At 45.0% G+C, this 14,101-nt stretch overlaps 1 protein-coding gene across 1 annotated transcript in view; it reads left to right on the forward strand.

Annotated features, from left to right (window-relative positions):
• The window catches only part of HSD17B12 (hydroxysteroid 17-beta dehydrogenase 12), a 166,846-nt gene that overhangs the window by 61,857 nt on the left and 90,888 nt on the right, over window positions 1-14,101 (forward strand). Inside the window, exon 2 of the mRNA XM_074998955.1 lies at window positions 13,595-13,641. Within this exon, the coding sequence (XP_074855056.1) occupies window positions 13,595-13,641 (47 nt within the window). The remainder of the gene's footprint in view (window positions 1-13,594; window positions 13,642-14,101) is intronic.

Here is a 14,101-nt window from a genome sequence, read left to right on the forward strand (position 1 = left end):
CACTTAAAACAGTAGTGGAAGTTACAGAAATTTTGGAACAAAAAGTGTTTTTCTCGAATAAAAATGCAGGGAGTTGCTGCTATCTTATTAACTTGCAGTCTGCATGCTTATCTTCTTTGTTCTTTGTTAAATGTGAGCTGGCATGTGTTAGGCTGCGTTAGTGTTCACTCTTGGGGACTTCAGTGGTTTCTATATTTGGCATTGCTAAGCTGATGCCCTGTTTGCTTGAATCAATTGAGGCTCCTATTTTTAGCAGCAAAAGTGAATTGAAATAGCAATTTTCTTTCCATGTAATAAATCCCCAAGAGGAATACTGATGCAAGTTCTGTCATTGCATATTCCCCCCCCACACCTCCCAAAAGCACTCAGACGAAAGGCAGCTGTCACGGTTTGCGGCAGTATTAATCTTTAATCAATCGAGTGTTTTCTGCATTCAGGTGTTCAGGGAAAAAGGGGTCACGAGGAGGATCTGCCTAGAATAACTAAGCACTTGTGCATCGGCTGTGCAGTCAGGACTTGGTGGGTAACGGCAGGGAATAGACGGAGCAGCTAAAAATAGTGTTTGCTTTCAGTGTTTCTCCAGTCTATTTTTGATGCTGGATTTTGATAAGGTTGGCTGGGTTCTTACTAAAAATAGCTGTTCCTAACAAGTTAAGGACAAAAAGTAGAGTATTTTTAACCAACACAGACTAAAGTACTTTCCTTGGCTGCAGATAATTTGGGATGTAGGCGATGGTCAGTTGCCAGTGTTTTATATAATCTGTAATAAATGAGATGCCACTTAATGCCAAGCAGGGATAGGCTTAGTTCTTGCCGGCTTCTGTTCTCCCAAAAGGATGGCATATTCTTGGTACAGGTGTTTGTTATTCTGTAGCTGAAAACTCTTTAGTATCGTAGATGTCTCATAAATCTGAAGTTCACACCCATGTTAAGGTTTCTCTTGTGTAAAGTTTCTATGAACTTCACTGCTTCAAAAGAAGAAAAAAACTATTATTTTTGCTTAGTGCAAAAACCTGCTTTAGCTCAGGCACTTGTGAAATAACCTAGTTTGTACCTAGTTTTAAGTGAATGATGTAGGTCTTTAAAAAAAGTGATCTGACAATGACCAGCTCCTGCACCTCCTGCAGAGCAGTGGCTATTCACAAACGTAAATCACTCCCCATGCATTGGAGATCGCTTCTACTGTAGCCACTTTTGCTCTCATATTTCTCACCCGCCCTTATATTACATTAGAGGTCAAAGCCATGTTTTTGCAGCAATTGAGACGACTGAGTACCATGTTCATTGAATTACAGCCTGTATGTATGGCTGAGCTTCCATCTTTAGGTTCAGTTTTAGTTACCTAAACTCTTTCCTTAGCTCCCAGGAAACAAAAGGACCTCTGACTTTATTCCCCTAGCCATCATCATATTGGTAATAAGAATTTTGTATTGATGGTTTGTTTTTCATTTTCATAAGGTTTATGTTCTTACACTCATGCACACAGAATTGTGTATTTGTGAAATTCAGTGGGGAAAGGTATGGTTTTTCTCTTCTGAAATCTTAGTGACAGCTATACACAAGGTAGCTAACTTTGTAGCTAGTCAAAGTAAACACTAGGTAGGGTAGCATCTTGTGCTTAGTTTGACTCGTAACAACAGTGCATAACTGTCCTATGTTTCTCTTCTGTGATTTTACAAGATATTTATCTAAACCTCAGTGCATGTCTAGAGGTAGACTTGATCTTTGGTTGTGCTTAGTAACAATAATGACCGTGTCCATCTCATCAGTCTGAGATGCAGTATCCTCTAGTTCTTCTGTGTGGATGTCTGCCACCTGACTGCTCTTCAGCCCAGTTCATGGAAGTGGTTGTGATTTGGAGCAGAAGTCTTCTCTAGGATGGCTGTTTACAACAGCTGGAATAAATGTAATGTTCAGTCTGCAGATCTGCACTCGTCCCAACTCCACAGCTGAGGCCAGGCTGACATGGAGATCTTTGCTGGGGATGCTGCTGTGGTAGCTCACACTGGGCCTCTTGATGTTTTCTCTACAGCATTGCGTGGCTTGGTTGATTCTCGCAATCAGCTAACAGTTTCCAAGCCAGGTTGTTGTACAATGCGTCAGCCCTCTTCCGGGTTCTGGCTTTGTTGTTGGCTTCCAGCCAAGTGATTTTGTTGTGATACACTGCACAGTCATTTTGCGGGGCATTCTTGCTGCTGTATGCTTCTGGATGACCGAAGCAAGCAGTGTATGTCTAAAGATACTGAGTAGAACCACATGTAGGAGACAGCACAGATTGGTGCTCCAGGGGACTTTTGGTAAAGATTGGTGGCTCATTCTCCGTCAATTGTGATTGGTCATGAGTTATCGTCTTTGTAGGTGCCTCGAGTATACTTGCCTTGCTCTTTTGTTAACCTCTGTTTTCTGTCGTGTACCTCTGAATGGTGACTGCCGTGTGACGTGGTTGTGGCATTAATGAATGGTGTTTGTGTTTTGAATATAGTGTGTTAACAAGAAAACTTGTGATGAATTAAATCTCTACTGAAGACAGAGCCATACAGTACTGAATACAAAGCTGTGTAAGGACCAGTCCTACTGCAGTTTGATGACTGGTGCTTCTGCCTCTGATTTGCTCATGCTCTGTGCTCTTCACGTGACTCCCTTCTTTTGTGTCCCTCTCCGTGCCTGGCATTGGCTGCAGGTGTAATGGGGTTGGTCTAGCTGAACCAACATTTTCTCCTTAACTCCTGCTGTGCCCAGCAGACCTATTTCTGCTCCTTCGCACTGTGTTAGATAGTGTTTTATTGTTGAATGTGGAATTGTTATGGGTGAGGATGGCAACAGTTTTGGGAGGGATAGCTGGTAGTTGTCAACTGTCCTGTAGTTGAGCAGGTAGGGCTGTGTTCGTTGAGAAGTGTGCTGGTATATTGGGAGGTGACATTCATATTGGCAAGGATAGTGTTCTGGGGAGGTTAACGCTGCAGAGTTTTGTGGAGGAAGTCAATTGTATCCTGGAAGAAGTTGGCCTGTCCATAGGTTGAATGCTTTGAGGATGATTTCTATGAGATCTGAAATTTCTTCAATATGACTGCAATAGCCAGGTTGGCCTGTGTTTCCTTGTTTGTGTATCTTAAGAAGCATCTAGAACAGGGGCGGGCAAGCTCTGGCTTGTGGGCTGAATCTAGCCTGACAAGATTTTTGTTGAGGCTATAGTCCAGCCTGCTGGGAAGCCGAGGTGGGCTCTCTGCCTGCTGCAGCCCAAAGCTGCTCAAGATGGTTGGCAGTTCCCTCTATGTGCCATGTGCCCCTTGTGGGGGTAGAGGAGACTTTGTGCGCTGCCCTGTCTACAGCCCAGTCATTGCAGCACCCGTTGGATGGAAACTGGCTAATGGGAGCCAAGATGATTGCGCAGGAGGTAAGGACAGCATATGCAGTCTCCCTCACAAACCCCCAAGGGATGCACGCCACAGAGGCGTACGTGGAGGGAGCCGCCTGGGGCTGCAACAGTCAGGGGAGTCTGCATTGCGTTCCCAGAATGCTGGGATGCTGGCTGCTGGCCAGGAGCCACCTAGGTAAGCATCTCCTGGGATGAGCCTGCCTCTGGCACTCCACCTCTCTAGCTTCCCAACTCCCTGCCCTAGATCTAATATAGAGGATGTTTCCAGAGCACTGCTAAGAGAACCAAATGTGGGCAAATTGCTTAAAACCAGGCCACTTGCAGCCCAGTCTGAGGTTCCATCCTCCAAGGCAAACTAAGCCAGTCACAAAAAGCACCTCTGCTTCCTTCCTGGCTAGCAAGAGGTTACATAAGCAAATCCCACAGGCTCTATAGCTTCCCTGGTGCCCCAAACCAGTATCCCTCCTTAAACAGATCAGAAGCTGAGAAACCACATCTCACTAAATCCACCCAGGTCTTCTCAGCCCCAAAGGGACCAGCCACAGTCCCAGGTCAATATATTCTTAGATCTTACCCAAAACAGCACAGTGGGATAATCCTTTAGAATCTGAAGGTTTATTAATAAAGAAGGAATAGGGTGAGAGAGAGATTGTTAGTGGTTAAATTGTTTACATCAATCATACATCTCTTGGCAGACTGCATCACATGGTAAAGGCTGCTACCTTAAAAGTCTCTATAAATACATCCTTTGTTGGATGTACAGTCAATTCAGGCTTAGTTCATAACAGAGATGTTCCTGCCAACCGCAGGTGAGATGGAGGCTGAGGACTGAAAATAAGATGGTGACTGCCAGCTTCCTCTTTATAATCTTGCCATGTGGAGAGAAGTTCCCTGCTTCTGGTCACGTACTCAATGGTGAAGCACTCGACCAGGTCACCTGCCCTTCCCTTTTTGGGGCATTCTCCCATTGGCCGTATGGTCAGACCGTACATCCCAACAGCATTCCGGGGGTGTGGATTGGAGTCTGATGGGGGTGTTCCTTTGTTCAGCCCATCATCATATGCCTGGGAGGTGACTACATCTTCTATTGTGAATCCCTGCACTAAAGCATTTCTAATACAAGTATGGAGCTAATATTTATAACTTCACATACAAACATGATGTAGACATAACACTGCATCTGTTTATGCTACTTGTATCACCAGCTTTCATTAGACACCTCCCTTGATCCACTTGGTGCAGACTTAGGACAGAGGTAACAGTAATGTGTCTCATATTTTAAAAATCCAATAACAACACAACGGCTCACCACCCAATCACCCTGTATCCCCTTTTCCCTTCTGCCCTATGTTACAAGTCCTTCTCAGAATTTGCATTCCCTCCTACGCTCCCCTCCCACCTGCCCCCCAGCAAGAATCCTCTTGCACCCATATCCCCTCTCTGAACCTGCCTCTCAAACCCCTGATTACAACCCCTTCCTTCACCGTAACTTCCTCTCGGATCCCATACTCTCTCCTGCACCCCTACCCTGAGCTCCCTTCTGTATCCAATGTCCATCCCAGATCCCACACCCCATTCACAGAAAAGTATGGCCCTTAACCACTTCCCAAAATTTTGGAGTGATGCCCTATCAAAAATTATTGCCCACTCTTAATCTAGAAGGTCCCTGTGAGAGGGTTCATGGGATGAATGAGGTTATAGTCTCTCTCCTGGGATTGTTTGTGGGAAGGATTTGGTGATAATCTTAAACTCCTGGGCTATGTCTACCGTAGAAGCATCTGTCTACAGAAGTTACTGTCAGAAGAGATGTTCTGACAAAAATTCCCTCGACAGATCGAGTCTACACATAAAAGTGGATCGATCTTGTGATCCGCTCTGTGGACAAAAGGGCCCCTGGAACATCTGCATGGCCTTTTTGTTGACAGTTTGTTGACAACATGCATTGTGTGTAAATGCTCTGAGAGTTTTGTCAACAAAACTCCAGTTTTGTCCACCAAACTTTCTAGTGTGATGTAGCCCTGAACTGTGGAGTGTGGGGTATCTTTGAATCTTCTATAATAGGCAACGTGGGAGAGTTGTTGGGTGGCCTTGTTAATATAGATGTTGTGGTGGAGAGCTAGGATGATCTCCCCTTTGTGTATTTGGTGGTTCATTATCCAATAGCTGGATTTCAGGAATTCTGTAGTTCTTCCCTTGGCACCGGAGAGATTGTGATGAATGCAGTGTTAAATAACTTTATCCCCTCTTTTTTTTCTTTTTCCTCTCCGAGGTAATTGATGCAGTGATCAAATGTGTGATTTTGTTGCTATGGAACTCATTGCTGTAGTATTGGAGTGTTTCCCAAATGTAGTGAATTTATTTTCACATTCTCCTGTGAGATGAGTGGGAATTACTCCGGTCATACAGCTGTGAAACTGAAGCAGAGAGATTATGGGTATAATGAGTTACTGATTTTGGGTGGCTAACTTGGACACCAGGGACCTGATTTCGCAGAGCACACAACATGTTTTTCCAGAAAGATATGCTCTAGCACAGGGCATGGTCGGGGCCATTGACTTGCAGAAAAATCGGTCGGGGCCAAAAAGTTAAAAGCAAAACCACAAACACCCCCAATCTTTCCCCCCCAGACTCGTACTGCTGCCCAAGTGAAAGCAAAAAACAAACAAACCCTCACTCATGGTCTACTCAGTTTTCTGGGGCTTGTCCTGTACCAACCAGCCCATGTGTCTGCTCCAGATGCACTGGTGGGCAGGACGAGGAGGCACAGAGGTTCAGGAGTTCTGGCCTGCAGGGTGGAAACTTGCTGCAGGTTGGATCAAATTAAACGGGGCTGAATCTAGCCTTCAGGCTGCATATTTCCCAGGCCGCCTCTAGGGACTAGTCTGGGGTAGTTCTATGGCTTGGTTGTATGAGTAATTAGACTAGATGATCACAGTGATCCTCTCCGACCTTGGAATCTGAGAATCTGTGAAATATTATATAGCAATTTGTGCTCAAAACAGAGCTTCCACTGGTCTTGTTTGCAGATGTGAATGCTTGGTGTTTCTGCAGATCGTACCATTGGACGCAGCAGTTCACAGCCAGCACCCCACGGCCCAGTTAGCACTCTGCTGCAGCCTGTCTCATCCATGCATTAAAGGCAATCCCTCATGGTGGAGTCCAGGTTCCCGCTATGCAGTGCTATGGGGTCCATGCTGCCTAGTTCTGTGTGGTTGGGGGTCTGGGGCTGACTCCTGAGTTGGAGGTCCAGGCTCCTTTGCCAGCCAGCCCTTGAAGCTCAAGTAACAGATTGTGGGCTGCACCATGATGATAAATGAGTTGAGAACCCCCGGTTTAGGGTGTCAAGTTGGGCACCGAGAAAATAAGGAATGCAGAATTAGCATCCCCACCTGACGAAAAATTTTTGATTTAACTAACTTGCCTAGCATCACAAAGACAGGGCCATCCCTATGGAAGTCCGGGGCCCAGGATATCCCTTCTCCTGAGCAATGCAGCCTGGTGGATTATCATGGGCCTTGGCACTGGCAGCCAGGCACACAGCTTAGCGGGAAGTTAGCCAGCCTCTCTTGTGTTTCTGCAGGGGACCAGGGACTTACCTGCCCACTCCATGCTTCTCTTGGAGACCAGCATCAGGCACAATGGCTTCTCCTGCTTCTCTGGGGCTTCTACTGGAGATGGGGGTCGGAGGGCACAGCCAGGGTGTTCTTCCCCATCCTGTGGCTTTGGCTGGGGTTGTGGGGGCACTGTGGTTGCTTGTGGAGAAAGAGGGGCCATGCTGCAGTGGCTTTCCTCCATCCTGCAGCTTCTGATGGGGTAGTGAGGCATAGGGGCTTCCTCTTTCCAAAGCCAGGGTGATGGTGACTGAAAGCACAGAAAGTAGTCTTTTTCCTTTCCTTTCTGGTGCCTGGCCCAGAGAAGCTCGTAACAGTAGCCCAGAGCAAGGGCTTGCTGTCCGTCACTTTGTGGGGATGGCACACGCGCACACTGGTCAACTATGAGACACTGACAGGCTTGGTGAGGATTGAATCTGGAGGGATTTTTAGCTACTAAGCTCAAGTCTCCACTGAGCATATGCAAACAGATGTGTTTTCCCCAGAGACTTACCGTGGCTTAATTTGGGTAGATTTTCACAGGAACAGCAGAAGGCCCATCCTTTACACAAACTTCAAGCTGATAATCCAAAGCATAAGAATGTTGGAGCTTCTCAAAAAAAAGTCACCAGAATCTTAATATTGTAGAACAGCATATTTTTCCTAGTCTCCTTCTGAGAAATGAAAGCACTGCTTTGGCTGAAACCAAAATTCAACTTGAGGCAGATTCAGAGCACAGAAATTTCAGCCCAAATGGTTAGTTTGGCAGAGTTATGAGTAATTGATAAGGTATGTTATTAGGCAGTGCTGCCAGCCCTGTGTGTGTTGTGCAGCTGACTGGCCAGTGCTGCCTGCAGGTCCCATTTAGCATATCAGTGAATTGTTTTCTCTTCTTGTTGCAGACTGGTATAACTGAAAATCATCTATTGTGATGGTTAACTATCTTTTCTACAGTCATTAAGTCCTTCACTGGGTATTTGTGGTGGAACTTAGTTCTTTGTCACTCGTGATTAATACAGGAAGGTTAATTTACTGCTAGGTATCACAGAAATTGTGCTACTTCATCTAAGTAGAATTGTGCTTTACAGTCTTCACTTCCTTGGGGGAAAATACTGTGAAAGCTCATACCTGTGCGCACAAGCACCCTGATCTTTAAGTAAAATTAAAAGTTGCCCGCATATGCAGGGAAATTTTGAAAATAAGTCAGGACTTAGGGAATATTAAAACATGATATTTCTTGTGCTATTGCTTAATTCTGCATTACTTTGAGTCCTTTAAATAAAAGGCCGTATTGTATATATTGATCCCCAGCTACATAGCTAGGGAACAGAGTTGGACACATACTGGATGTTTTCCATTTGCTGGCAATTCCAAAACATTAAAAATATTTCATTTTGGATCAAACTGAATTAGGACATTTTTTAAAGTTTTTGGTGAATTGAAAAGTTGAAAATTTGAAGCAGTTTTTCTTTTCAATTAAATGCATTTTGACAAAAGGCAAAAGAGGACTGGGTTCACAAGTGTGGCTGAAAAGGGTGCGTTCTCCCTTATGACTTAGACTCCCATGATGAGAACTCACCTAGGAACTGGGAGAGGAGACCCCAGTTCAATCCCCCACCCCTCCTTTGATGAAGAAAAGTGATTTAAGCAGCTGAGTGCCTGAACCACTTGGCTGTGGGGGCATTCTGGTGAGGAGCTCTGTCTCTCCTGTTGTACTTTTACGTATATAATTAGTCTTTGGAGCCAGGGACTTGACCTTGGGCCTCCCCCAACCTAAGCATGTTCCCTAACTACCAGGTTTATAGAATCATTCTCTTTTTCATTCGCAGTAACTGCTCATTGTCATTCATAATGGCAGCTAATAGGGCTTGTTTACCTTTGAAACATGACAGCAGTACTGCTATAGAGTTGAAGGTCCACCACTGTAGTGTTTCAGTTTAGAACCAGGGTCTCAAACTTGCATCCCGTGGGCCAGTGCCCCGGCCAGAGCAGTTGTGGGTCTGGGATGGGAGTACAGATGGGATCTGAGGGCATATCCAAATTCATACCCAAGCCACGCCCCTTCCCATCAACATTTGGCACTCTCCCATCCATGGCACCCCACCCCCTGAGAGATGTGGCCTCCGGGGCTACCGGGGGGTGATGGTGATATGGGATGGTAGCAGCGTTTGCCTCCCTTTCTCCCACACTCATCAGCGTGGCAGGAGCCACAGAGAAGCAGAACACACTTGACCATATAGGCTAAATCTACAACTGTTTTTGCTAAGGGGTGTGAAAAAAGCACCCCACCCTAACTGCAGCAAGTTACAGTGGTAGTGTAAACAGGTTCCCAGCACTATTAGCTACTTTCCTCACAGAGGTGGTATATGTAGCAAATTGGGATCCTGCTGTGGCCATGCTGCCACTTTAAAGCACTGCTGTGGCTTTTAGCAGTGTAGCCAAACCCATAGTTAATGTAGCTCCCTGAGAGGCATTAGCAAGGTTACTGAAAATTCTTGTCTCCCTAGTGCTGCCTAGAGCAAGGGTTTGGTCCACTTAACTACATTGGTTGGAAGTGTGGATTTTTCACACACTTGAGCAACATTAACTGGGTTGACTCAACTTTTGAGTATAGACCAATCCATAGTCTTTACACAGGTGGGAATGAAAATGTCGACACTCCTCCCTCAAGTCTTAGGGCTAGTCTCTGCTGGGGGCTTACCTTGGCATTCTCATGGGCGTGAAAAATTCAGACCCCTGAGGAAAAGTAGTTATGACAAGCTAGCTCATGGGGGTAGACAGTGCCAGATTGATGACAGAATTCTTCCTGACCTGCTGACTGCATTGCAGGGGGGTGGATTGCCTGCCTCTACTCTGCACAGGTTGTCTCTCCAGTAAACCCTCAATTTAATGGACTAATAGCGTGGAAGGGATGTCCCTTAATGCTGTAAGTCCTTTATAGCCAAATGGTTATACTGTATGGTGATGCACTGACCTCTCCAGCCCATCACTCACCCCGTCCTATGCTCCCCCCTTCCCTTCCCCTTGCACCTCCCTCTCCTGCTCCCAATTACCAGGAGAGGAGCTGAATGCCAATCTGGCTCCTTCTACCTCCTGCAGCTCAGGTAGAGTGTGGCCGCTGCCAGTGGGCCGTAGCCTACGACACCATGGCTGCTGCTCAGCGCCATTACAGGCAGTGCTGGCTGGGCACCTACATGCTGCTCAGCGCCATTGCAGGCAGTGCTGGCTGGGTGCCTACAAGCTGCTCAACGCCATTGCAGGCAGTGCTGGCTGGGCACCTACATGCTCCATGCACACAGGGCTGGGGGAGGAGAGCTCCTGCACCAGACACCCCTCCCCCCCCGCCTCCTCTGGTCCCGGTGGCCCCCAAGCCCTGGTGTCCACAGCTGCTCCGGCAGCTCCTCTAGCCCCAGTGGTGGCTTTGAGTCTCCATCATTTATTGGGGAGGCGAAGGAGTGGGGCTGGGGGGTGCTGGCAGACAGCGTCCATTATTTCCAAAGTCCATTATATCAGGGTCCGTTAAATCGAGGGTTTACTGTTCAGCACTACAGTGGCACAGCTGCAGCCCTGCAGCAGTAGCACTGTAGTAATCAAGTGTAGACAAACATTGACTCTTAATACTCAAATCACCTTGCTTTATTCTGAGATGTACCAACATGAGAAAGGGTTTGCTTTCCTAGTAGCTTGGCATAAGCTGGTATAGCTTAGTTTCTCCAAAAAAATAAGCTGCTTCAGCAACAGAGCCTTTTTTGGAGTATGGCTGTGACAGTCTGACACTCTCTCCTGTGACTTCCCCATCCCTGCATTCTCAACAAGAGATCTGTGCTGGCAGAACTATCAGTGTGAACCTGGCCATAGCCTCTGAGCTAGTTTAGTCTCTCAGCCTTTTCCATAAGAATGGTCCAGCAGTACACTTCTGGTAATAAGAAGAAGCTGGATGACTGGTAGTGCTTCCAACTCCAGAGCAGAGCTTAGGCCCCTGTTCCCAAAAAGAGCGTCTGTGAGCAAGGGAGTATGTCTGGGAACAAAGTACACTTAACAAGGGTAAACAAAAATTTTGGCTGCGAGAGTGGATGTAATTCTCCTTGGAGCCATGGTCTCCTTCCCTTCAGGAGGCTGAGGAGCAAATAAGATGGGTGACTCTAAGAGCATTGCTCCTGAACTGCTTCCTGTTCTGGAGCTGGTTGGGAGAGGAAGTTGGTGCCCTTTTGAGGAATTGGAGAAGAGGAGGAAAACCAATGTTTCAGGTGCCATCTCTTCAAGAGGAGGAATTAGAAAGCTCCAACAACAGCGTCTGTCCCTCTCGAAATGCGGAGGTGTGGGGTATCCTTAGGGACTTGGGATGGAAATCTCTAATAGGTTAGCTAAAGTGTGGGTGTCAGAATTGAGCTTCACCTCAATGGGGTGCAGAATTCTGAGGGATTTGGAGGGAGATTTGGTTTATTAACTGAACCTAGCACAATGTTCATGAAACACTGGAGACCGCATATTTTTTCCTTTTGAATTATATGTTGGGGTTGTTTTTTTTTTTAGCACTTTCCTTTTTGTGACACCATAAACCCAAATTCAAATTCGAATTCTGAATATCTAGCTTCCATTGGCCAAACATAAACTCATGGTGAAGCAGGACATAAAGAAGGTGGGGGGAACTGTTCTTGCTGTATGTCCCAAATCTTTTGTTTACTAATTTGAAAGTGGCTGTTGTCACCCACAGTCTTAATTTATGATTAATGAGCGGTAGGACCAAATTTGGCAAATACAATCTCATAAATATCCTTGGTAATGAAGAACATGCGAGAAACTGTGTATCATGGTCTTGAAATATACTGAATCTAATGTTTTATTTATGAAGTAATACCTAGCAAAATATGTCAGAATACTAAGTCTATCCAGAAGATGGTGAAATTACATTGGGCCATGTTATTGGTACAGTTTCTGTCCTCTCAGTCTTGTTTACTGCTCCGATAAAATAATTTAATGAATTGTGTGGTAATACATAATGTAAGATGTAGAGCAGAGATTGCTTTAGCCCTTGAACTTAGGGGACAGTGTCATTTTGCAGAACTGTAATGCATGTGGTGAAACAGATGACGTTTTAAAAATTTTGATGCAAGCTAACTGGACTCCTGTGAGCCTGTTTTTCCAGAGAAACCGAAATGGGTACCTTAATATGAGCTCTCAGTTCAGTCATTATCCTATTGAAAGTAGCCCTGCTGCTGGGTTATGCCCAGTCATGAGTGGAAACTTTAGGACAGTTTTAATGTCTTCTGTTTGAATATGTTGTTAGCTCTTTTGAAAACTGATACTGCAAAGGAAAATCATTGCTGCCCAGCCATGATACTTTGTAACACCTGAGAAGCAGGTTGGGCAGATTTTAATGGAACTGAAAGTTGAATGGGGAATTTAGTTAAGTCTCCCAATTCAGTTTAATACAATAAGCTTACAGGAGCAGAGTTAGCTGAAACCCATGTAGTGACCAGCATCAGCAGTGTTGGCACAAAGGAACTTACAGTTCTTGTGTGAATTTAGGGATAACATCATTTGTCATCTATCTAGCCAAATCCCAAATGGATTTTGGGGGTAAATTTTAACAGGCAGATGAGTGGAAGCTAAACAAGAGAAATACTCAAGTGTAGTTAGGTGGGCTGGCTGTCAGGAAAGAGCTGAGAAAGGAGGTGCTGAATGGTTATGTTTAGCTGGATGGTGTAGGGGCTAACAGGTGGTAGGCAAAGTAGTGAAAATGAGTAGAGAAGCTGCTCTTCAGCTTTCTTTGAGAAAACAGTAGCTAGTGGTGTGACTCAAGTTTCAGAATCCCCTTTCAAGAGTGGCCATGAGGTACCAAGATTTAGTTCCTCGTGGCCCACTAGTAGGTGAGAGTTTGATACAGAGGACCTTTGCCAGACTTGTCACTAGAGGAGTGAAAGGGATTTTTTCTTTTGAAAACGTTGGCTTTTGTTGAAATGTTCAGAATATGAAGAACTAATTTTTCAGTTCCTGAAAATGAAAAAACTTTTGCAGAAAATACACCTACCTCCAAATTTGTCAGAATTTAAAAAAATCCAATTTTGGGGGCAGGGGGAAGGATTTTTTCAAAAGAATTTGTCTAGCCATATTTTCCACTTATAAATCTACCTTTCCTGAATATTAGGGTGTGGAGAAAATGTTTTGAGGGGTCACAGAGGAAACAATTATGTGAGTGGAATAGTTCTGGCCAGCTTTTGGCTGGCTGACTGCCTTGCTCAAAATGAGTCTGGGTGTATTTTCGTCAGGTCTGTACAGACCTCTCACCATTTAATGTTGCTATTTTAAATAAAACTAAAGTGAGAGCTGTTTGATACTGTCAACTTAGTTTTTACAACTGAGTGGTGAAAGTCACCATTTGGACCCTAAAGGACAACAAAGGTCTCCTCCAAATGTGGATTGTGGAATTGAAAGAGGGAGTGTCAGTTTTCTGAAAGCTTTTTTAATAATAGTAGAAGAGAAATTTGAATCAAGCACCAAGTGAGGATGTAACCTGATGAGCTGCTTGGTCAGGAGTGCTCCCATAGCCTCCTACTGACCACTTGGTTGTGAATTATTACCGTAAATGTAGCTAATATTTAAATTTTCCCCTTTACCTTTCTTACAGTGGTCACAGGAGCAACTGATGGAATTGGAAAAGCCTATGCAGAAGAGGTAAGACTTTTTAACTTTAGAATCTGAGGCAGACTGTATCAGGAGTTGGTAAAAGTGAAAGAGTATAATGACACCCTGGGTTACCTGAAATGCTACCTTTTGTATTTTAGATTTAGATGCAGAACATGGAGCACAAATACCCAATATCTATATGCAAGGTTCCCTAAAGTTTAGTATCCACAGGCAGAATAAATTTTATGTCCACCACCAATGGAAACACATGCTGCCAGTTGTGGGTGCTCTGCTAATCAGTGGGGCGGCACCTAAATCTCTCCTGGGCAGCCACACAAGTGCTCAGTTTGCAGGGAACACTGCTTATGGCACTCTTCCTTGGCTTTTAGGATGGGCAGAGAACCTGGAATTCAGTAAAACAAATAAAGGAATATAACAAATGATTGTTAGTTATTTTTGTTAGAAACTGCATTTTTGTAGGTTTATAAAGAAATGTAATATGCTTGAG

This window comes from Carettochelys insculpta, chromosome 6 (genome assembly GCF_033958435.1).
Source record: "Carettochelys insculpta isolate YL-2023 chromosome 6, ASM3395843v1, whole genome shotgun sequence".
Classification (NCBI taxonomy): Eukaryota; Metazoa; Chordata; order Testudines; family Carettochelyidae; genus Carettochelys; species Carettochelys insculpta.